Source organism: Thermochaetoides thermophila (assembly GCF_000221225.1).
Source record: "Thermochaetoides thermophila DSM 1495 unplaced genomic scaffold scf7180000011816, whole genome shotgun sequence".
NCBI classification, from domain to species: Eukaryota; Fungi; Ascomycota; class Sordariomycetes; order Sordariales; family Chaetomiaceae; genus Thermochaetoides; species Thermochaetoides thermophila.
The window spans coordinates 3,117,275-3,140,892 of NW_006383032.1; the positions used below are offsets into that span (position 1 = coordinate 3,117,275).

The 23,618-nt window shown below is 52.4% G+C and overlaps 7 protein-coding genes across 7 annotated transcripts in view; 5 read left to right on the top strand and 2 right to left on the bottom strand.

Annotated features, from left to right (window-relative positions):
- CTHT_0029400 (uncharacterized protein) overlaps positions 1–407 on the top strand; it is a gene marked incomplete at both ends in the record, with an annotated part of 3,728 nt that extends 3,321 nt beyond the window's left edge. The window contains one exon of the mRNA XM_006693332.1: positions 1–407. This exon is cut by the window's left edge and continues 24 nt beyond it. Within this exon, the coding sequence (XP_006693395.1) occupies positions 1–407 (407 nt within the window).
- A 142-nt stretch (positions 408–549) lies between these two features.
- Positions 550–2,751, bottom strand: CTHT_0029410 (SANT SWI3, ADA2, N-coR and TFIIIB'' DNA-binding domain-containing protein; the record flags this gene model as incomplete). Its single annotated transcript, XM_006693333.1, has 1 exon — positions 550–2,751. The coding sequence occupies one exon, from the start codon at positions 2,749–2,751 to the stop codon at positions 550–552; it is 2,202 nt and encodes a 733-aa protein (XP_006693396.1).
- Positions 2,752–2,845: 94 nt separating this feature from the next.
- Positions 2,846–5,425, top strand: CTHT_0029420 (helicase-like protein; the record flags this gene model as incomplete). Its single annotated transcript, XM_006693334.1, has 2 exons — positions 2,846–2,848; positions 3,635–5,425. 2 exons carry the CDS (start codon positions 2,846–2,848, stop codon positions 5,423–5,425), a joined length of 1,794 nt encoding a protein of 597 aa, XP_006693397.1.
- Positions 5,426–7,898: 2,473 nt separating this feature from the next.
- On the top strand, positions 7,899–9,458 carry CTHT_0029430 (uncharacterized protein; the record flags this gene model as incomplete). The annotated part of the gene is made up of 1 exon (XM_006693335.1): positions 7,899–9,458. One exon carries the CDS (start codon positions 7,899–7,901, stop codon positions 9,456–9,458), a length of 1,560 nt encoding a protein of 519 aa, XP_006693398.1.
- A 202-nt stretch (positions 9,459–9,660) lies between these two features.
- Positions 9,661–11,690, top strand: CTHT_0029440 (uncharacterized protein; the record flags this gene model as incomplete). The annotated part of the gene is made up of 2 exons (XM_006693336.1): positions 9,661–10,112; positions 10,265–11,690. 2 exons carry the CDS (start codon positions 9,661–9,663, stop codon positions 11,688–11,690), a joined length of 1,878 nt encoding a protein of 625 aa, XP_006693399.1.
- A 2,752-nt stretch (positions 11,691–14,442) lies between these two features.
- Positions 14,443–14,793, bottom strand: CTHT_0029450 (uncharacterized protein; the record flags this gene model as incomplete). The annotated part of the gene is made up of 1 exon (XM_006693337.1): positions 14,443–14,793. One exon carries the CDS (start codon positions 14,791–14,793, stop codon positions 14,443–14,445), a length of 351 nt encoding a protein of 116 aa, XP_006693400.1.
- A 2,082-nt stretch (positions 14,794–16,875) lies between these two features.
- CTHT_0029460 (phosphatidylinositol 4-kinase-like protein) lies at positions 16,876–19,469 on the top strand (the record flags this gene model as incomplete). Its single annotated transcript, XM_006693338.1, has 2 exons — positions 16,876–17,552; positions 17,600–19,469. The coding sequence occupies 2 exons, from the start codon at positions 16,876–16,878 to the stop codon at positions 19,467–19,469; spliced, it is 2,547 nt and encodes an 848-aa protein (XP_006693401.1).
- Between the last annotated feature and the right edge of the window lie 4,149 nt (positions 19,470–23,618).

Sequence of the window (23,618 nt, forward strand, 5' to 3'; positions counted from 1 at the left end):
TGGAGGAGGATGAGGAGGAGATTGCGCAGGAGATGAAGGAGCTTGGGCTGGAGGGGAGCGAAGAGGAGGAGGGTGTAGAGGAGAGGGTGAGCAAGAAGAGGGGGAAGAAGCAGGCGCAGCAGAAGAGGCAGGAGAGTCCGACGGCGAAGACGGGTAAGCTCCGGCCTGCGTCGGACGTGCTTTCGCGAATCAGGTGGGATCCGTCGATAGATGCAGCAGATTATGTGGTTGGTTATGAGGATAGGTTTATTGGGATTATTGAGAAGCCTTTGGTGGCATGGACGAATGAGCAGACGGATGAGGAGTTTATTCCTCAGCATCGGATTGTGTACTTCAGAAGGAGCAGCGATGGGAAGAAGGTGTGGGATAGGAGGGAGAGGATTGATGAAATTTTTGGAGCAAAGTAGGGAATTTTGGGATGAGATATTTGATTTTGGTATCATGATGGTTGTTCTGGCATTTTGGGTATCTGGATTTATCCATAACATTACACTGATGACTACTTTATCCCTTTAGCTTCTGCATTCGTTTTGTCTCGTACACTCCGTTTCAGTGCTTCTCGCCCACTTCTTCGCGTCTCTGCTCTTCCAACTTCCACTCCATCTCCCACCGACTTGGCGCCTCCGATATCCCTCTACGTGAACCGCCTCCCCTCTTGTACGCTCGAACAACCTCTTCCACAGTCCGTCTTCCCAGCCCCTTCACCTTATCCTCCTCCACTCCCTCCTCCCAATCCTCGCCTAACGGAACAGGTGGTTCCTTGCCCAACAACGCCCACAACATCCTTTCTTCTCTCTGTGACGCAATCATGTCGAGCTTATCGGCATGCGCCTCGTGTCGGAGTTCAGCCCGCAGGCGCTTGCGCAGGGCATCACGCGCCCGGCGGGAACTGGGCAGTTCCAGGGCGGAGTGGTGCAGGAGTTCGAGTAGCTCACGGTCGATGGTGGCTTTTTCATTTTCATCTTCAGGATCTGAGGGTGTTTCTTCTTTGGCAAAGGTTGCAGAGGGAGGGCGGGAGGGGGCCTCGGCGAGGTCGATGGAGGTGTTGGATGCTGGGGAGGAGGGTTCGTCTTTTAGGTTAGGGAGGTCCTCTTCTTCCGATCCTTCATCTTCAGAGGAGGACATGTCTTCGTCTTCATAACGGGGTATCACTTCTGGCTCAACACCCAACGCCCTCTCGACTTCAGCAAAATCCATCACCTTTTCTTCATCCCCTTCCCCTTGATCGACCACATCAATCCTCAACCTCCTCGCGCACGTCGCCCAAAACCTCCTCCACTTATCCGCCCTTGTCCTCAACCCCAACGACAAGACAGCGGCCTCGACGTCCTTCGGCTTCACCCACGCCCTCGTCCTCGGATGTATCCTCTTCTTAATCCGTATCCTCGATTCGGCCACATACAATGCCGCCGCAACAACTCTCCTGACAAGTGACACAACAATCGCGTGAAAATCCTGCACCGCGGTCGCCCGGATCGCAGGCTTCCTCGGCTCGCCGTCCTCAGTGGGAACAAACACCCAATTATAGTCCTCCACGGTAGAGTTCATAAATATCCTCTCGCTGAGCCGCAACCAATTTCTCAACCTAAACACCTCCGCCGCCTCTCTAAGCCGCCCATCCCTTTCCACCAAGTCTAAGTTCCCCTCCGTCACAAGCCACACCCCGCTTCCCCACTTCTTCTTTTCGACACCCTCCTCATAAGTCTCTTGCCTCGCGGCCACAGCATCAGCGGCCTCCTCCAGCGCGGCACAACACGCTTGGGTTAGTTCCACCGCGGCGGGGACTTCTTCCGGCAAAACAACCACGTCATCCCTCTTCCACTTATCACGTTCTTCTTGCAGCAGGCGGATGTACTCCATCACTTCTAGTTCCCCCTTCGTGCGTACCCGCTCTGCGATCCCCTTCGCGTTTTGTGGTCCTAATCTGGCAAGTGCCTCGAAGAAGAGTGTTTTCTCGGTATCCGTCCAGTAGATTAGCCCAATCTGGGAGGGCTGTAAAGGAGTGTCCCAGTCGTGCTGCGGAGTGAAATGCTCTGCGGCAGAGAGGATCTCGTCGTTGAGCAGGGCGAGGTAGGACGGGTTGTAACTTGTGGGGGGGTGGCGGAGGCGTTTTGGGGGGGGTTGTTCTGACCCCTCCTCTTTCTCTTCCTCTACACCTACCATCTCAGGACCGTGGCTGTCGTAATCGGAGGCGCCTCCTGGAGAGGAGGATGCTGAACTCCCTCCACGAGCCCGGGGGCGTTTGAGTGGCGAGCTGAGAAGGGGAAGGGGTTGTGACGGAGTTGGGGGGATGATGCTGTGTGGAGGATGACGGTGGGGGGTTGAGGCGAAGGCGGGGAATGCTTTGTGGGTTTGTTGGGGTTGGTGGGCATGCGAGGAGTTAGAGGAGATAGAGGAGATAGAGGGGCTGTAGAGGCTGTTGAGGGAGGAGGTCGACAAATAAGAAGCTCGGCGGGGCTGGGAAGAGGTGGTGAGGTTAAGATTTTGGTGTGCTAGAGGATATTGGTGGTTGTCATTTTTGCTTTGGTTAAGTTCATGTTGTTGGTGCTCGTATTCTTCGTTGTCTGATCCCTTACCCTCCTCCCCCTCATCCTCGACATCTCCTTGCTCGGGATCACTTTCGGGGACTTCGTCGGATGGAGCCCTTTGTGGCAGCGGTCGAGTTGAATACAGTCTTATGGGGATTGACCTTGAGCTTCTTGTCGTTCGGGCTGAGCTCTGGTCGCCATGACTGCTTTCATCAACATCCATCTTTCACAATGCGATGAAAAATTTGGGTTTATTGGAGGGTTGGAATGACAGAGTTCCGGTGAAAATTTGCAGCGTCAGCTTAACTGCACCAAAAATGGTAAGTTGTTAATCAAGAAAAACCTCTATATCTGGTAATAATTCATTTCAGCCTCAAATTTGAGACTTGCAATGAAAAACAAGTGCCCAGGATTGAGTTTGCGAATGTCGGATGAGAATGAAATGGGTATCATGAGCGCAGGTCAAAGTAAACTCACCTTGCGCCTGTTTGTTGCCACAGTCCTTCACAGTGCTCACATAATCTCTTAACTGTTTAAATGAGCCAATCACATCCCTTACAAGGAATCCTGTCCTTCCCGAATATCTTGGCAGGGGCCCATTTTCGATGCTTTGTTCGCCCTGTATCAATTGGAAACCAAGAGCATCACTCTCATCCCTCATTCTTCATCCTCAACCCCCGCCATGTCTTATATATAGGAAACTCAGCCAAAAAAAAAAAATGCGGCTCTTCTTCCCGGCGGGATTGAGGCCTAAAAGGGCTCTCATAATACCTAGACTGTTTTGGGGACTCTCAGCACAAAAACAACGATTTTCAACGTCAGCGGGGCATTGGGCACGAAGGAAAAAGGCTGCTCCTCTCTCACCCGACTTGGCTCAACAGCCTGCTGCTCCCCGACCAGTCCAATTGAGAGATTATCAGGAGGAATGCATCCAGAGTGTAGTAACCAGTTTAGAAAAAGGACACAAACGAGTGGGCATCTCATTAGCCACGGGCGCAGGCAAAACCGTAACTAACCCTTCTCTTCTTTACCCCCCCCCCTTCTTCCCCATCATTTCACCCTCCCCCTCTCTCACTCACAATCAAAGTGACTAACAAGATTTCGAGGTAATCTTCACCCACTTAATATCCCGTATCCCCCCTCGCACCCCAACCGCAACGCAAACCCTCATCCTAGCCCACCGCCGCGAGCTGGTTGAGCAAGCCGCCCGCCACTGCGCCGCTGCCTACCCCAACCAAACCATCGAGTTGGAACTTGGCAAGCTCCACGCGTCCGGCCGCGCAGATATCACCGTCGCCAGCCTGCAGAGCATTCTATCCAAAGACCGCTTTAAAAAATTCGACCCCGAGCGTATCAAGCTCGTGCTAGTCGACGAAGCGCACCACATCGTCGCCCCAGGATACCTGAAAGTCTTAGAGCACTTAGGGCTGCGACACAAACAGGACGATTCCCCCCACCTCGTCGGGGTATCCGCCACGTTCAGCCGGTTTGACGGGTTACGGTTAGGCGCGGTCATCGACGAGATTGTCTACCACAAAGACTACGTCGACATGATCGGGGAGAAGTGGCTCAGCGACGTGGTGTTCACCACCGTGGAATCGAAAGCCGACCTGTCGAAGGTCAAGCGCCGTGGGAAGGGCGGTAGCGGGGAGTTCGACACGGAATCGTTATCCCGGGCGGTTAACACCGTCGAGCTAAACGATATCGTCGTGCGCGCGTGGATGGCGAAGGCTCAGAGCCAGGGTCGCAAATCGACGCTAGTATTCTGCGTGGACCTGAACCATGTTGTGTCGCTCACGCAACGGTTCCGGTATTACGGGATTGACGCGCGGTTTGTGACAGGCGACACGCCGAATCGGGAGCGGGCAGAGAGGCTGGATGCGTTTAAGAACGGGGAATTTCCCGTGCTGGTGAACTGCGGTGTTTTCACGGAGGGGACGGATATTCCGAATATTGATTGTATTGTGTTGGCACGTCCGACGAGGTCGAGGAATCTGTTGATTCAGATGATTGGACGAGGGATGAGGCTGCATGATGGGAAGAAGAATTGTCATATTATTGACATGGTTTCGGGGTTGGAAACGGGTATCGTTACGACTCCGACGCTGTTTGGTTTGGATCCGGATGAGATTGTTGAGGAGGCGACGGCAAGCAAGATGTACGAGCTGCGGGACCGACGACAGGCAGAGAAGGCGCGCGAGGCCGCACTGCAAGCACAGCAGAAGGTGCCTCTCCCATCCGGACGGTCCTACGACGTCACATTCACTGAGTACGACTCCATATTCGACTTGATCGCTGACACCTCGGGCGAGCAACACATCCGCTCCATCAGCCCACACAGCTGGGTGCAGGTCTCGCCACACAAATTCATCCTCAGCGGCCCTGGAGGGACATACATCCGCCTAGAAAGACTTGAAGAAGCAGAAGAGTCCTCAAAAAAGAATCACTCCGAACCCGCCGAACCCAAGATCGTCTACAAAGCCTATGAAGTCCGCGCCCTTCCTCCCGGCGTAGCAAAGTCCCCCTACGCCACCCCTCGTCACATCCTCACCGCAGAGACATTCCCCGACGCCGTCCACGGTGCTGACAACTACGCGAGCCACCACTACCCCTACATTGCCATCGCCACGAAAGCGTCGTGGCGCTCGCAGCCCGCGTCACAGGCGCAGCTCGACTTCCTCAACAAGTTTCGCCCGGCTAACGACAAGCTCGGGCCCGAAGACGTGAGCAAAGGCCGGGCGACGGATATGATCACCAAGATTAGGCATGGCGCGAAGGGGCAATTTGCAAAGATAGAGGCGCTCAAGAAGAAGAAGCAAAAGAATATGCTCGCCGAGGAGATGTACCGCCAGAGAAGGATGCAGGAGATGGTGAGGGTTGGGCCACTGCCCTCGTGAGTATCTGTCCACATGCAAATTTTTGGGCTTCTTAAAGTGACATTTGGCGCTTTTCGCGCCCTACAGGATGAAGGAGCCCGCCGGGCTGAAGAACATATTGATGTCCCTTCGAAAGCAACAAGGAGCTACTGCTGGTTTCAGAACAAAAGAAGAAACTATCTATTAACTGGTTATAGAGCTCGAGAGAACATTATCGGCGTCATAGCCTTGATGCAGCGCTCTGGCCCAGTGCTGGCAGAGCTGTGCACCATACCCCTCGTCAGTCACTCACTCACATACAGACATGCTAAGGTAGGACGAAGCAATGCACTTCGTTGCTTTAGCCAAGTCGTTCCAAAGCACTTATCACTCATGTCTTGCAGTCAGCACCTAGCCTGAAGCACGTCCAGTACCACGGGACAATGTTTTCAGGCTAAGAACTAATTTCTCGGGCTTAAATTTTTTTGGCTCCTGGAGAACAGCAGCATCAGAGATATTAGCAATGCCGAGCTACGCAGAACTCAGCTGAAGCCGGTCCCTAGGTAGTTTTATGGTTGTGCTCTTCATTATTATCTGCACGCAAGAGACTCTCTCTTACCACGCCATTATTGACTGCTCTCGGTGTCGTATCTGGCCCGGTGACATCATTGGGGACTCTCGAAGGACGTTTGGGGTTTCATTCTCGTGAGTTGTGCCAGGTAGGCTTTCTTGGAGCAAGTTTTTTTTTTTTAACTTGGGACTGTATGTTAGGATTTCAGGGCTGGAGAGCTAGAAGGAAAGGTTATTTTCACGAGGTTGAAGGCTCCATGATCCTGAACAAAAAACGTGTACGGTGTATCAACAATGAGCGAACACGAGCAAGATACTTCAGTGAAAGACTAATGGAAGAAGCTCATTGCTGCCATCAGGGAGGGTTCCTCGTCACGAATGGGTGCACGATTCGCCCCTCCCACACGATTATCAATACAGGACGTCATAGCCAGGACAGTCAACAGTCAGGCACGAACCCACAACTTTTATCCTACAGGCAATGAGCCCAGCAGCAGCAGCAGCAGCAGTAGCAGCAACATAACGGGACTATCCACAAAAACATCGCGACTTCTTCGTCAACTATTTTTTTGACCACTTTTGACCACGTGCCCTTCTAGGAAACTTTCTCTCCAAGAAGGAAGGTGCTATCTCTGGGTCTCTCAGCAACGTGGCCAACAGCAGCGGTCTCGTATGGGCATGGGAATCATCTCCACAGCTGATAGTTAATCCCAAGCACAGAAAGAGAGCAAAGTATGCTTAAGGTTGGCTCTCCAGGGGATCGGAGCTCGTGGACAGGACATGAAGTTCAAAAGCTCCCCATCCGCCCAATGCTACTGCACGGTTGTGTAATGTCGCTGCTCCGCCCGCTATGAGAGCAAAAGATGAGTTTGTCAAGTTTGAACAAGCTGTATAGGCCATGATCAAGCCCTCCTCTGCCGTTCCCTCGGGGGATAAGCGTCACGACCCAAGTCCCTGAATTGCACTATAACAGGTATCTACTTTCCTTAGGTATCTTTGTAAACAAAAAATCTGCTCCTCACGCCTCACAGACATTGAGCACGTGCCTGACTTAGGCAGTCGCATCCACGCTACTCTGTAAAAACACCGTGCTGCCCCAGTGCTCTGAGCGTGTAAGTCGCGACCCTCTTCACACCTTCCATTTGTGCCTGCCTTCCCTTTCTCCACTGCCTCCCTGGCTCCACACCCTGTTTACATCGCCAACATAGTTGTCTTCTTCTTCACAAGGACATTGCCAGCTGGCTGGTTTTCTTCTGGTGGCTGGTTTGCGCCTTTTCGCCTACACAAGGTGACTGCAATGTAGGTGTTTGTGCATTTCCATCGGTCTCAAGTTTGCTTGCCAATTGCCTTGAGATCGTAGGGGGAGGAGTGCGAGTCGGTCCCGGACACGACGACAGTAAGCTTGAATATCATTCATGGCTTTGACACGAGGAGCACGGTCGCCTTGTGTAAATCTCCTACTCCTGTCGAGTCCTTTAGCCTGATCCCATCTTTTTTTCCCGCTTTTCTCGAGGTGTAAAGCGTCTCAGAACGGTCCTCATCCTCCTATTTTCATCTCAGGACACTACTTCGACTTTATCTGATCCATTGAGCATCACTTCTGATTTCTCCTTCATCTGGTCAATTTGCTTGAGCTCACTAACATGCATCTTACAGTCAGTTGCAAGCTCACCGTGTTGCGTTCCGGCCTCTTCCCCTCCTCCCAGTCTTTCTCGTGAGTTTTCTCCTTACTACTTTGTGACCCGGCGTATGGATCAATAGATCCGAATTCACTAACAGCCCGCTCCAATGATCACCAGAGCTGCCCAGGTATTCTCTCTGCATCCGCTGTTGCCATTCTCTCCCATCGCCTGGGGCCTGTGCTCCGCCCCCGGCGTTTTTTTTTTTTTTTCAAATTTCACACGCCCGGCTGCGTCCGTTCCTGGCTCCCACTCGCAGCCTTGCAATGTTCTCCCTGCTGTTTGGTCGCCCCTGGGGCCAACAACAGTCACAGCCCGAAGAGGCTGCCCAAGCCATGCCCGTCCATAGTTCCCTCGCAGGCTCCGCAGCGCCCGAGACGCACTCAAACGTCTCGACTCAGGCGTCTTCCGCTGTTGCCGGAGGCAACTCCGGCTACTCGGTTGACGCCTGCACAACCACCATCACGTCGCCGGGATCTGGTTCCGTGAACGTAGGAAAGCCGAAGCCGAGGGATGCCTGGCGTCCCGAAGCTCAAGAGCCGACTCACCCCGCCGGCGCCCTGTTCACCCAAGCTCTACCAATCGCCGGAGCAGAGAAGAAGCTGGCTACCGAACCCGACATCCCCCGCTCGGCCCCCATCGATATTCCTCTGGCGGGATCCCGAGACCACCCCCGGCTGTGGCACCAGCAGGCTATGCGCGGTGCCTTCTCTGATGATATCCCTCGCCCGCCGCGCCGAGTTCATCCCCAAGGAGGCGTCCGCGTCGTCCTTCCTCGTCTGGGCACCAACCAGCCTAGCAATCTGTCTGCCCCGACTTCGGTCGTCGAGGAGGGTCAGTTCAACCAGGCCAGCCCTGCCAACGAAATCCAGCCTCTGTGCATCGATGACTTGCCCGAGGCTGTCATCAATGGCGAGGAAGAGGATAAAGAAAACCACCAATACGAGACGGTCGATCTTCCCGATGGCAGAACCCACGTTGTTGGTGGTCTTGTTGAGGAGACGTACGAGCAACAGACAATTCTGTTTGCTCAGCAGCTGCCGGCCAACCACCCAGAGGCCCAACCTGGCTTTGGCATGAGCTCGGCCCGCCATCCCTTTTTCATATGGCCACCCCCCGACCTTCACGAGTCAAACAAGGAGCTGGACCGAGAACTGGCTAAGTACGCGCCAGTTCTCAAGCCGTTCGACCCGAACTTCCTCGAAAAGTATGTCGATGGCTACACGAAGGAGACCCGAGCCTTTTGCCAGGCCATGAACGAGTCGAACCTCGAGATCGTGGTCCAGCACCAGCAGGTGAAGGCTCTGGAGCAGAGGTGCGACATGATGGAGAAGCATCGGACAGACCTCGTGGCTCTACGCTGCCGTCCTCAGAACCAACGGCTCTTCCACTTCTTTGGTCAGCGTATCAGGGAGACGGACTACGAGATTCAAGCAGTCAAGAAGGAGCTGGAGAAACGACGCCGCGCCCTCAAACAGACCATTGCTTACGCGGGCGAATTGGTCGCGAATGCGGGCCGCTGGGATTTTGACCTCCCCAATGCCATCGACGAGCACCGGTTCCGCGAGATCAAAGAGGCCGAGGAAAAAGAGCGCATCGGTGCCGAGATCGAACAGGGCATGCTGACGGGCGTCTATGGCCCACTGAAGGAACAACCGAAGAGGACCCAAGACGCCGTCAAGGACTTTACCAAGCGGTTTTTCGACGAGCGCGAGAAAAAGAAGCCGAGGGAGAAGACTCCCAACTGGAGGCAGCAGAACTTGCCGGTCAACACCCCCAGCTTGCTGACCGCCCTGTTTGCCCAGGAGAAGGCACAGCAGTCTTAGGAGAACTCTGCCCAGCTGCAGGGTAACCAGAGCGTTCAGCAAGCTCAGCAGCAAACTTCTTTCGCTGCCCATGCCGCCCATTCTGGCCAGAAGCACCACAGACGTCCTGTTAATGTCCAGGTTGTCCAGTCTCAGAGCCAGCAGACCACTAGAGTTGCTCCTCACCATCAGAACCACGCTCCGCAGCCTGCTACTAATCAACATGGCTCTTACCCGCGTGTGCGGCAGTTGGCTCAGCATCAACATGCCGGCCAGCAAATACAGCAACCTATTCAGCATTCTCCACATTGCTCACGCCAGGTCCAACACTGGCACCCTGCTCATCAGCGTTCATTCCCCTATCCTGCTGGCCAGCGCATTCCTCGGCCTCCCCCGAATCCTCCTCGACCTTGCCAACAGGCCGGTCAGGAAGGCCAGCAATACACCCAACTTTCTCAGAACTATCAGACTGTCGGCCAGCAAGCCCGGCTCGCTCAGCAACTTCCCCAAGATTACGAAAATCCTCCCCATCACAACCAGCATGTTGGCCAGCAAGCCCATTTGCCGGCCCAACAGCTTCTTCATCAAGACTTTAGTCCACAACCTCGTCAACCTACCCAACAGTATATCCAACCTCCTTCTCACCTTCATGCTGGCCAGCAAGCCCATCAACCTGTCCAACCTGCTCAGCACCATCGAGCTAGCCAGAATGCCACTCAGACCACGAACCAGTCTACAAACCAATCGACGGCTCATAACCCCCAGCAGGGCACCCAGCCGTTTGCTAAACCCGGACCCCTAAACCTTTTCCGCAATCATCCTTTCAGAAAAGAATTCTTTGAAAGCATCGAACGGATTCCCGAATGGTTCGACATCCTCGAGACTAAGGGCACCATCTGTCTTGAGCTCCGGTCCCCGGACCGGCTCGAGCGTTACATGGAACTCCTCTTGATCTTGAGCAATCTCCCTGATCTTGCCTACGAACAGAGGTTGTTACGCTCCCAAACAGTCAGGCCGTGGACAAAAGAGTGGCACGACCCCGACGAGGGCTGGCCTACAGCTCTGCAGCGCAAGAATGGTGGCTGGTGGCGCTGTCGCGATGGTCCCGACGCGACTCTACCTGAGCTTATGTGCGGTGTGTGTCGTGGACTGCGTCGTTCTCCATATTATGAAGATTGGGTCCAGATCCATGACGATCTGGAGAGAGATAGGACCGAACAGTTGACACTCTACCTTTCTGAAATTAGGAAGGCCCAGGCTGAGGCCCACAAGAAGGAGGCATTGAAGTTTAAATGGCGCATGCAGTATGAGGACCAGATGCGCAAGGAGCAACAGCGACAGGCAGTGTTGAGTCGATATGTCCGGAACCAGATGTTGGGCGACCCAGGTGTCAACTGGCTGAATCACACTCCCCGAGCTGGTCGTGGAGTGCTGGGAAAGGAGTCGCTTAAGACGAGGGCTCAGCTGTTGCGCGAAATGAGGGCTGCTTGGTACGCTATGGCTCGAGGAGACCCTTCATCAATGATTTTCCGCAAAATTTGTTCGATCGCGTCGCAGTCTTCGGCTCATGCTCGGGCTAGATCTCTTCAGGAGCGGCTTTATCCCGAGACTAAGTCTCCTATCCTTGCTGCCGGTAAACAGCAGGCACTGCAGCAGTTCCAGATTTGCTTCTTGTCTCAGACAAATTCTTTTCTGAAGAAACGATCGTCTGGCGAGCAGAACACTAAGCGTCAGTCTCAGGCCCAGACTTCGGAGACGGGCCTTTTTCAAATTCAGCACCATGAAGATGTGCAGGCCGAGTCTTCCGCAATGGCTGAAACTAGAGCCAGAATGAAGGCGAAGTGGTCGTTCCAAGTCCACAAGGACGATGACGAACCCGTTCAAGACAACCCAGCGATTATTCCTTACAATTTCCCTGAAGCTGACGAAGCTCCGAATGCATCGCCCGAGAAGGACAAGGACAAGGCTTCTATCCGCGCGCAGTTTGACTCTCAAAAGCAGTCCAAGACTCGCGTTGAGCTCCCCAAGAAGGCTAAGACAGATAATCGAGTCAGATTTGCTGAGCCAGAGGTGTCGAATACTCATGTATTCACTTCACTACCGCTAGTCGAGCCTGAGGAGGAGCAGACGCCGACGCATTCTTCGGATCATCGTAGCCTGGAACTTGAAAGGATCCCTCCTCGTCCGATCCTCAAACCGGGAGGTTTCAAGGGCAAAGGGAAGGCCAAGTCTGTCACATGGGCACTTCCTTGACCAGAGTCGTCCAGTCGACGAGTCGAATTACCTTCTCACGACTACACTTTGCTGCTTTTCCTGGCAGTTCCGATTCGACTCGATCTAATGACTATGATGTTGACATGGACGATGGGGCTCTTGAGTCAGTAAGTTGAATTATCTTCCGAGACCTTACCTTTCACACTTACCTCGACCTTTTCGACTCGATTTGGCCTCATAATCACCTTCACTGCGGCGACCCCGTCGCGGCTCCAACATTTGGCCCACATGACCGGAAAAAAACTAACCCTCAACGTCTATCATTGGCGTCGAATACCTTTTTATCTCGTCATCCAACATCTCTCTCTTCCCCTTCTCGGGCCAACTTGAACCTACAACCTTCTTGACTAAGTAACATCGTCACTCTTACATAATCTTGCTTTGATGCAGAGAGGAATCTGGCCACCCTTAACGTATCGTACCTGTCTCGGACTCGAACCCTTTACTTTTTCTTATGAGCGACTGGTATACAGTCTCCTTTTTCCAGTCACCGCAACTTGACGACCTCACTTTCAGATCTGTGTTACTACCTTTACATTTCACATGGACACAAATTAAAAAAAGGGGGAGGGAGAAACTAATCCTCCTCAGCGTCTTACATTGGCCATGAAACCTTAACTTTTACACTTTTCCGCCATCGACTGCTTCAACAGTTCTCGGTCACCGATTTCATGACCTTCAGATCTGTGTTTACTACCTATAGACTTTTTCGGCCGTGCAATCTTATGATGGGAGTCCTTTGAACTGTTCATAGCTCATGATCTTCTCCATGACTCTTATACCCCCCCCCCTAGATACCCCCGTCTTTTGATAATTGCGTCTTTTCATGCATTCACAGCACTCAAATTGGTGCAACATTACAACATTTAGTACATCTCTTGCCTGGTGATGGTCGCCCAGGTTGATGGGGCTTTCTGATCTTCATGCTTTCATTTCTTTTCTTTGATGATTACGGATCCGTATATAATGATAATATCCGAACTGGGTGTGATAACTCAGCATTCAGGCCATCATAATTTATTAAAACCGGAATGAGGATCGGCAGACTAGTGGTTCGAGCACTGAAACACACTGACCGGGTGCGGCTCTTCAACAACGTTGTGTATTACGAGAACGAAGCGCACGGTCCTCTAAGTCTATTTTCTTCTCAGAAGCCCTTCGGCTTCAGTCATCCTCTCAGGTCTTTCCCCTTTCTTCTCTTTGAGAGCAAGGATGAAGAGTTTGCGGTCTAATCCACGGCGGGGAGCGATGGCATGATGAACAGTGATTTAGAAGGGTTTTTTTTATGTGCTTGGGCTTGGTATTGAAAGACAGAAAGTTATGGAATCCTAGAAGGATCTGGGTTTCTCCCTACCTTGCTTAGCTAATGAGTGATCAGTTGATGATATATCCGAGGAAAGCAAAGAGATTTAAGTCGATCATGACATAAGATTATAGGATTTCGGGAGGATGATGATCATGACTTTAGCTACTCAGCCAGGTATAGTGTTTTCCACGGGACTTAATGATACCAATCTAATGGCTTAAGGCATCGGTGTCTTCACTTCGTGTGCGATGATATTGACTGAGAGATGAAATGAAAGCTACCTAATCTAGGGATTGGAACAGCTATGATGATACAGATTATTACCTTGGGCACCATGATCACATTGAGAATCGCCTGGCAGTGTTATTGTGCTTTGCAGCGAAATAACGAGGAACTGAGCATAAGATCCTTGCATGAAACCAAGATATAATCAGAAACGACAGTAGGGCTATTTAGATTGCTCAAAATGCGCTGAGACATCTTTCTAAGCCAGACTAAGACAGTGGTGTCCGTTTCCGCACTTGATCAAGTTCCAGGCCTTTGAATAAATATACTTGAATATTTCGAAACATAGAAGAGCAGCAAAACCTCACATGAAAGGAGAGGTACGCGTCTGGAAAAGACGGTAAGCATCTTCCCTTACTTCGACCCCCCTTATTTGCCCCTTCCCTTGATCAGGTTGAGGCGGTCGACACTTTTTCCTGCTTTCTTCTTCTCCGCCCCCTTTTCACCAAACAAACAAAGGTAATAAGAGAGAGGCGGTAGACGCCTCTCTATCTTTGTTTAGATTTTATCCAGTCCCATTTTGAAGTCATTAGATGGATGGTTGTGCGTGTGGAGGGTGGGTAAGTGTAAAAAAAAAAGGGCCGGGAAGTCTCTAAATTACAAACAAACAATAGGCTTAAACAAATATGACGGCCTTTTTTTTTAAAAAAAGAGATGTGAACAAAGTGAATTCAAATGAGGTTAAGTCGACCCGAGCTTTGAACTGGGTGTTGCTTCTCCAGGTCGGTTGGCTGCATCCGAGTTGGTCGTATTCCGGATGCTGTTTTGTCGATGCTTGACTGAGAGCTGGCAGCTGCCTTTCACTAGGGTCAAAGAATGTTATCCGAGTCGAAGGGGAAGAAAAAGTAAAATAAATAAATAAATAAATAAATAAATAAATAAATAAGTAAATAAATAAATAAATAGTAAGAAAAAACCGCATAAAAAGAACAAAAGAATATCCGATCGCAACAAATGTGTGTCCGCCCAACCGACCACTAGAGGCCCACAACCTCCCTCAAATACGACAATGGTATGATAAACTACCAAGTATTCCCTTTCACTTTTTGTCTCCCAACCCCGGAAGTACCCATGTATCCAACTCTTCCATTATATCCAATCACCAAGCCAACTCAATTACCATCTTCCAAACGCCGTTCTCTAATCACCCCTCCTCTTCATCCCCGACCCTTCCCACTCCCCCCACCCCGAACTCGACCCGATCTCCTTCCCCGGCTCCAACAACGTCCATCCTCTCTCCACCGTCGCCGATGCCAGAGGCGTCTCGCTCCCTACGCTGGCGCCCGCAGCCTCCATGTCCTCGTGCAGGCCCTTCTTCCCCCCATCAGGATCGCAGTCGCAGCATTGCTTGGCGAGCACCTTGTTCGTGATCCAGCCCATGCAGCCCTGTCGCGTGGGACCGCACCGGTGGTCCGTGGCCGACTCGAAGAGGTGCCCGCAGGCGTAGGTCAGGCGGACCCGCCAGCAGAAGATGACTTTGCGGACACCCATTGCGGGTTTGGTCGGGGGCTTGAATTGATGAGGGGGTTTGCTTAGGAGGTGATTTGGTAGGTCGGGGCCGTTTGGGGGGTCAGATCTGATCTGATTGAGCTAATTGAGGTGAGGTCATGCAGTGTGAATCGAGATCGTCAAAAGATTTATGCAGGTTGTCGAAGCTAGTCGCTATTGACGTGGCAAGATACACCTAACCGAAGGTTTGTTTCGTTGATGCGCGTGGGAGTTATAGATCAACCTTTGAATTTCTATAACAAAAAGTCAGGAGCACCGGAATGGAATGTTCGGGACCAAGGTACATGTTTCTCAGTCTCTCGACAAGCTCTAAGGTTTCTGCTTGGTGAGAACGCTTGTAGTTCAATGTTAGCAATCCGTTCAGGGTTTCAGGACGGCATATGGCTTCGTGCTGGAGGATTCAACTCTCTCATAAAAATTGCCTTTATTTGACGGCTTTGTAGCCGATAGTCTCTTTGTTTTAAGACCCAGCACTTTCCAACTCCTGTTACACCTTTTTCGAGGCTGCAGTCATGTGCTCAAGACATTAGACTTACTTCTCCAAGCAGTATCCGGGTTTGAACAAAGACATGCAGATCTTCACCAAGGACAAAATGTTCAAGACTTCGGGAATACCAAAAGCCAAGCAAAGACGTACTGTCACAACTGTGCAGAAGATGATCACTTGCCCACGATAATAACCGTGATCGCCTAGCGGGTCTTAATGGACGTGTCGATGGAGGTAACACACAAGATGATTTTTAGATGAAATTACTCCGGAAGAGGTTTGATTTTGATTTTCTAAGAAGTCTCTGTGGCCCAAGGCTTCCGCCAACCAACGCGAGAGGCATTGACGGGAGAATTTCTCAAGGAACGGTTTAGCACTGTGCCCAGCCCAGCAGGCCGAGAGGGGTTTGTTTAGTGCGCCCAGCTACGCATGTCCGGGGGAAGGCACTCGTCGTTTCTTGGGAGGGACAGGGGGCAGGCCGAGCCACGCCCTGAGCCCTTAGGTGCTTTGGCTCCCATAAGGGCTTAGCCCTGAGCCCGCGGGCCGCTTGGTGCAGGCGAGACCAGCCCCAGTAAGGGAATCGGGCAAGCCTGATCCACAGAGGGTGGTTGGCCGGCAGCATCTCTACGCGAGCTCTCCACCTTGCTCGCTACTCCGGAGAGATGTTCAGTATAAAAAGCTCTGATAGTCGTGAAATGACAACTCTTTAACCCTTCATTTTAGATCCTTGAGAATATTGACAGGAGAAGATGCCTAGAACGGATGGTCTGAGCGAGTCTGGAGCGCCATTGGGGCATTGACCCGTATTTGATTAAAGCCACTAAAACAGCTGATCAAACACTTGCGGTATGGCAGACAGGGCACCCGGCGATTGGAAATATTTGAGTGCAGCCATGTCCCATGGTTTGAGTAAAAGGGGTGAAAGAGGTGTACCATTGCCACCGTCACAACGTGATGGTGTCCCATGCCGTGCACACACCTACGGTACCGAAGGTGAGCAGGCCGCTGCTGCACGGACCAATGTGCCGGATGCCCAAGCAGAAACCCGCGGCCCCGAGCAGTAGCCATGACACCGTCCTGGTAAGATGTCTCTTTTAGCATGTTCTTGACGGAAGAGGATTATGTTGCATCCTTGTCAGGAAACGCAACTCCATCTCGCTGCTTCCATGTATCGATCACTTTGCTTGTGGAAGAGCTCAACAGCCAATTGATGCCATTATGCCTTATCGCCAGTCAAATGATTGACTGACCGTCGTTTACAACAACTTTTTTTTTTTTTATTTTCCTTGTTAATCAAAATCATATCAGACCTTTGCGGCTGCTCTGATTGGCGGATTCTACATCGACCGGGTGACAACCGAAACATCGAGACATCATCATCATCGTCATCATCTGATTCATCATCCGTCATTTTCGAGGATCACTCTCGGCACGCAACTACACTGGACTATCATGGCATGAGTCTTATTGCCTGCCTGTATCTCGATTTGTGAACCAAGACAACGCCACGATCTAGCCCCGACCCGACCCTACCCCCCTCCCCCCTTCCCCCCTTCTTCCTTTTCCACCGATCCATCATGCCGCGCCCAGCGACAACAGGCTACGAGCGGCTCGCGCAAGCCGACCATAGCGACGAGTCCGACGACGACCCGCTGATGGCCAGCTATGCGTCTTTGCAGCCGGCATCAACCATACGCTACGCGCCGATCGGCCAGCCGCGTCCACACTCGGGCATGACGACCCCGAAGCGCCGATCCTCCATCATCGGCTCTTCTTCAGCAGCCCCCGGGGGTTCCCGATCCCGCCGTCGCGGACGCCGCAACTCGGGAGTCGATTTGAAGGCCATCAATGCCCGGCTCGAGCGTTGGGCCGATGAGATCGCGTCGAAGTTTAAGCGGACGAGGAAGAAGAAAGAGGGGGAGGATGAACGGCTGGAGATACATCACTCAGTGTTTGTGCCGCCCGAGGGGATACGGCCGGTCACAGCCGAGCAGTTGAATAACCCAGAACCGGGGTACATGAGTAAGGAAGAGTTTGAGGAAATTGTTGAGAGCGTGAGGACGGCAATACGGCAGGGCGTGCATCCGCGGATGATTTCTCAGGGAAGTTCGGGCAGTTATTTTGCCAGGAATCCGGAGGGGAAGGTGGTCGGTGTGTTTAAACCGAAGGATGAGGAACCGTATGCGGTTGGGAATCCCAAGTGGACGAAGTGGATTCATCGGAACCTGTTTCCTTGTTTCTTTGGGAGGGCATGGTATGTCGCCTACATTTTACGATTTATAAACGTCGCTAACCTCTCAGCCTCATCCCAAACCTCTCCTACGTCAGCGAAGCCGCCGCGTATGTCCTCGACGTTCAGCTACGAACGCACCTCGTCCCTTATACCGACGTGGTCTACCTCTCGTCCAAGTCCTTCCACTACCCTTTCTGGGACCGCTATAACCACTCCCGCAAGGGCAAGCCGCTACCCGCGAAGCCTGGCAGCTTTCAGGTCTTCCTTAAGGGCTACAAGGACGCCAACCTCTTCCTGCGCGAGCACCCCTGGCCGGACCAATACATAGCAGGCTTCCGCACGACCGACCCGCACCGCAAGCGTCGCAGGCGCTGGGCCGACAGCTGTCGACCCATGGGCGCTGCCCCGCCGGATGATGACGGTGATAGCGATGAGGACGCAGCGCACGAGAGTCCGCGCTCGCAGACCCTCAGCCCAGAGAACTTTGTCTGGACGCCGACGCTGAAGCAGGCGTTTCGCGAAGAGCTGGAAAAGCTGGTCATCCTAGACTACATCATGCGCAACACGGACCGCGGCCTAGACAACTGGATGATCAAAGTCGACTGGGAAACCCAATCCGTCTCGATCCGCTCGGAACCCATCCATCTCAACATGGACGTCTCCGACCGCGACCCCGCAGACGAACAGTCCGATCCCGGGCCCCGCCCTGTCGACCTCTCCAAACGCCCACCCCCCAAGACCCGCGTCTCCTACCCCTACCGCCCGGAACGGCCCATGGATCCCTCCACGCCTCCTCCCTCTGGCCCCCATGAACCCAAAATCACCATCGGTGCTATTGACAATTCCCTCTCCTGGCCCTGGAAACATCCCGACGCATGGCGCAGCTTCCCCTTTGGCTGGCTCTTCCTCCCCGTCGACCTCATCGGTAGACCATTCTCGCAAAAGACGCGCGACCACTTCCTGCCGTTACTCACGTCCACCGCGTGGTGGAGCCAGACGCAGGCCAGGCTGAGGAAGGTGTTCCAGGTGGATCCGGATTTTCAGGAGCGCATGTTTGCCAAGCAGATGGCGGTTATGAAGGGGCAGGCGTGGAACGTGGTTGAGACGCTGAAGACGGCAGATCATGGGCCGTTGGAGCTGACGCGCAGGCCGAAGGTCTGTGTGTGGGATGATTTGGTCGACGTCCCGGTTGCCGTGCCGATGAGGGTGGCGAGCGTAGAGATGAGGAGACGGGCTGAGAGGTTGAACCGTAATCCAGGGGCGGGGTATATTGCTGAGGAGGAGGAGGAGGAGGAAGAGGAGATGGACATCGCTGCTTTACACGGGCAGGACCAGCAGTCGGCGAGTGCGCCGGCTGGGACGCCCACGGGAGATCTGTTGGGGATGGCGAGCCCCTCCGCAGCGTCGATGCCGACTTCTACGTCGGAGTTGCCTCACCCGGGGAGGTTTGAGTTGGCGCTGGCTGATGAGCCCGTCTCTCCGGCGTTAGTGAACGGTTCCGCGGCAGCGTCGTCTTCGACCCCTTACCCAGAGGGACATTCGTCCTTGTCATCCAGGCAGGCAGCGCTCAACATGTATGCCCCGGGCCGCACACCAGGTAACGGCTCTGCCGAGCCTCAACGAATATGGTCCTACACCACCACCGCAGCTGCTCGTCGCGAAAGCAACAGCATTGCCGCGCAGCTCTATCACGGACACTCCCGGCACGGCAGCTCCAGTTCGAGTCGTGGAGCAGCAGCAAGGAGGTGGAGTGAAGACGAAAACTGGGACCGTGGAGTCGGTGGTGGTGGAGATAGGGATGAAGAAGATGAGTTTGAGATAGAGGGTGGGGATTTGGGATACGCGGCGGCGACGGGCATGGAGGCTAATAGGAGGAAGGTGATTGTGGAACGGCTGGAGATGGTGAAGGCGAGGAATCCTGTTTTTACCTGGTGTTGATGTCGATGCTAAAAATCGGCTCTGGATTCGGGCATGGGATGATGAGGAATATAACGGGTATGATCTGGGCTTGGTTGGGTTCCGATGGAGAGCGGGTTCTGAGAATGACCAGATGGCATGTGTTTTGTGCTTTACCGTTCAAGGGGTTGATTAATTGTTTGGTGGGTTGGTTGTTGCTTGGATGATGGGAGAGATGATGTGTAGGGCCGGCATGCAGCCATGCCCTCTTCTCTTGGCCCAGCCTATTCAATGCCCTACCAACACCTCATCTTTCCACTTCGCTACTTGTTTGGGTACAACATTTTATTTTTTTTTCTCGGTTCTTTTCTGTGGTAATATCGGTATTCGCACATCCGAGAGAGCATCATGATACAATAAGGAAGAGGAGAAAGTAGGATGATAGATTAGGCTAGGAACCTAGGGTCTAGACAGGCAGGGTCTTTTGGAGAGAAAGAAAATTACAGATATGGCATGACAAAATGAAGAAGGCTTAGATGATATTAAATGCAACAAAGCTTTACCGGTTCCTGGTTGAGTCTGAGTTCATTCCTTTTAGTATAGCATACTAGATAATACTATCCATATCCAGCCATGCCAAATATTGTCTCCAAACAGCTTGTAAGCAGCAACATGAGCCCAGAGAGGTGACTGAGGGAACAATGGAGTCATTGAAGGTACGGTTACCTACCTAAACAAGGGGGTCGTATTGTATGAGTGTGATAATGGCGGAGTGTTCTAACACTGCAACCTCTAGCTTTTATCATGATGGATAAAAGACGACGATTACCTACCTACCCGCCTAGGTAATCATGGCAGAGATATATCTAGCGTTTTCAACCTCGCTCACTGGTCAAGGAAGCCAAATTTTCAATACGAAAGGAAACAGAATGGGGTTCTTTCTGGCTTAGGGACTCACACCTTGCCCCATGCCAGCTGAAACCATATAATATGTCAACCAACCAACCACGCCACACTCGAGTATCCGTCGAGAATAAATCTGTATATGACAAGGAAGAGTGAATCTCAAATCAGCCTACCCAACTACTTCGTTTTCATTCTCTAACTCGCACTTATTAATAAGCTTACTGGACTCTAGTCCCTATCCTCCATATGCCGGGAACGCAAATGACCCCCTCCCCTCCTTTATGTATGGTCTCTCTTCCTATAAAGTTCACTGATGACTTTTTGATTTCAACTTTTATGGTTCTATTTTTACTTTTAATAATTATTTTTATTTTTATTTTTTTTGCACATCTCACGGTCTTCATGGCTGTTCGAGGTCCTCGAGCCATTTGGATCAAAGAGTTGGGGTTAAGTGTTTCAGCTTGGAAGCTTGTAGAGGCTTCTCTTTTGCATAGTAGCGAAGGAGGAAGCCAGTATGGCATGGTGTTTCCGGAGAGTTTGAATGAGATTATTGGAGTCAGTTGTTTGACGAGTTTGTTCTTCCCTCCAGGGATTTTCTTAAGGGTTGGGTTGTGTCTGACTGGAGCGGAGTCTGGTGCTGGCGCCATTGCGGACGGGTTTATTTACGGCTGTTAACAGAGGTTTTCCGACTCATGTCATCGGAACACTGTACTGAAGGTCGCCATAAGAACTCCAGTGGAAAAAAAGAAAACGAGTACAACCAATTAGTTGGAATGGTTGATTGTTTCTGCGCTGCCTACCTTACTCTCGACCCACAAGAGGAGAGGGAGGATCCTTTCCTAATTCTTTCGCCGAGCACTTACAAGATGCATGGAGCTCACTGAATTGTCATTGTGCATATTGTGCATACGGCTACTTGCCTGCATGATCGCTGCAACCATTGGGAGGGAGGGGTGGAAGGGGGGGGGGGGGGGGAGAGAGACGTAAGAAAAGGATATCATGTATGTTCTACAATGTAGGTATGTCTCCATTTGCTGGCAAGTCAGACTGTCCTACCCATGAGGAAATAGAATAAGTTTATCGCCACAGGTAGCATAAGAAATTCATAAAACATACGTCCCTGTATTATCCACCTCTGAGTCACACTAGAGAGCCAAAATCGACGCTCTAGCCAAAACTCCGTGGATACCGTACCTACTCTCCGGAACCACTTATCCTGGTGGTCGTTGTTTAGGAAACACCAGACAGTTGTATCACTCTTCCTTAACATGTATGCCTACCTGTTTTTGTTCCAAACTTCCCCCTCGGCGGTTCACCCCCTCATTTATTAGTAAGTAGATCGACACTGCAGAGAAGCGATCAACACCACTTCCGCAAAAGCGGTGAGAACCACTTGACCAACCCCTTACCCAGCCCAGCCATTATTCCTCGACCCAGCCTGTTGGTAACAATACGCCACGGTAACAGCTCCTCTTCTGCATGCTCCCAAGCCCCAAACCCACATAATTTCCTCGGAGACAGCCCAGTACATAGCCCACGTGTCAGCCTCGGAGATCGACACCCCCCTCAATGAACGAACCCCTATCCCATCTCGCCGCCGTTGAGTTGGATCATCTAACTTTCGCGTCTCAAGTTCCAATGCCGGAGCCAGAGACATTCTATCCTCGTACCCCATCCAATCATCCCCGATCCCTAGCTCGTACGAGAGAGGCACCGAGTCGATACGATAATGCCAAACACAGGCACAACATCACGGCACTTGCCGACCCTCTTCTTTCCCCCATCAGCCGCATATCAGTACCTACACGACACCGACACCGACCCGGCCAGTCGGCGAGACCAAGGGGAAGATGCAGACGTCGTGTGTCACCTTGATGTCGGGGATCGACGAGGGGATGACGAAGACTGTTTGGACGTCTGTACTCCACTCCACGTCCACATAACCATCCAATCTGCTGGGACGGACTGGCTTGTTGGGGGGAGAGACCCAAGTCCCGCATAGGGAAAAGGAGTTTGAGGGCTTAGGCCCGTCCGAAACCCTCATCTATCCCCTCCGTCCCTGACGGACCAGTGGGAATGTCTTGTGAAGATCTTTCCAAGTCGCTGAAGTGAAATGTGTGAGGCGAAGTCTAAAACAGGAACTCAAGTTGGCAACTGTAATGATTGGAAAGAACACGGGTATCGCTGCCCAGTTACCTTTCCTTCCCCCTTATACGAGCCAGCCACGAGCAGAGGAGACCATGGCGAAGGATGGTAGCACACTTACGTAACCCACATACCTCACCATCAACCACAGCCTCAAGTGCAGGGCAGCCTGGCAACCCGGCATCGTCTCCCAACAAGGTGCCCGACGATGACGACAGCGACCACGATGACGGTGCACATCTTTCGTACGTACAACTTCCTCGGTGTCTCGGTGAGTCCACCCCTAACTAACCCGAATTCTCACCTTCGTCCTCATCTTCCCTTCCGGCGAATTCGACCATCCCGATCATGCCATCACCTGACGAAGAGCTCGAACCCTCCCGTGGGCTTCAAGCAAAGATCTAATCAATCCCAAACCCAGAAGCCCACATCCACACAAACCTTAATCGTGCTCGTTCATCCGGCAAATACAGATACGTACGCAGACACAACACCCGGTCTTTACCGGCCTTACGGCATTACATCATCCTCACAAAAAGAGGGGGAAGGAGGGGTATAAGCCAGCCTGTTGGTGGGCAGACCCTTACACCAGGGTTCGAGGGCCCAGGAGGGTTCCATCCTTCTGGAACCCCGAGCAGACGAACGCCGCACGACGCGAACCACGGGCGGCCACGGCAGGCAGGATAACTGTCTGGCTAAGTTACCTTGTAACAAACGAACAGTGAAAAAGCAGGCCAGATGAGATGACCTGGAGGTCCCTCCCCCGCAAGAGTCCAAAGACCCGAGCGGGAAACTCAGTCCCATACTCGGGGTGCTCCACACGCAGTCGGGTATGCTCATCGCCATGCAACGGAGCTGCTCAAGATCAAATATGGTATGTAAGTGTATGCTCGACGCAGGAGATACAGACGCAAGCAACTCTACCTTGCGCTGCACTGACCGCGCTGCACTTGCGGCAAGCAACGAAGGCAGGCAATCTAAGTAAGCAAGCAACCAGAAGCAAGCAGGCAGAACGGATAGCGGCAGAATACTTATCTCACTCACATGCCAACCTACATAAAACCGAGACAGTGAACAGCGCCGAGATATAGAAACCTCGATGAACGACTACCACGCTGTAACCTGAACCCGCAGCCATGG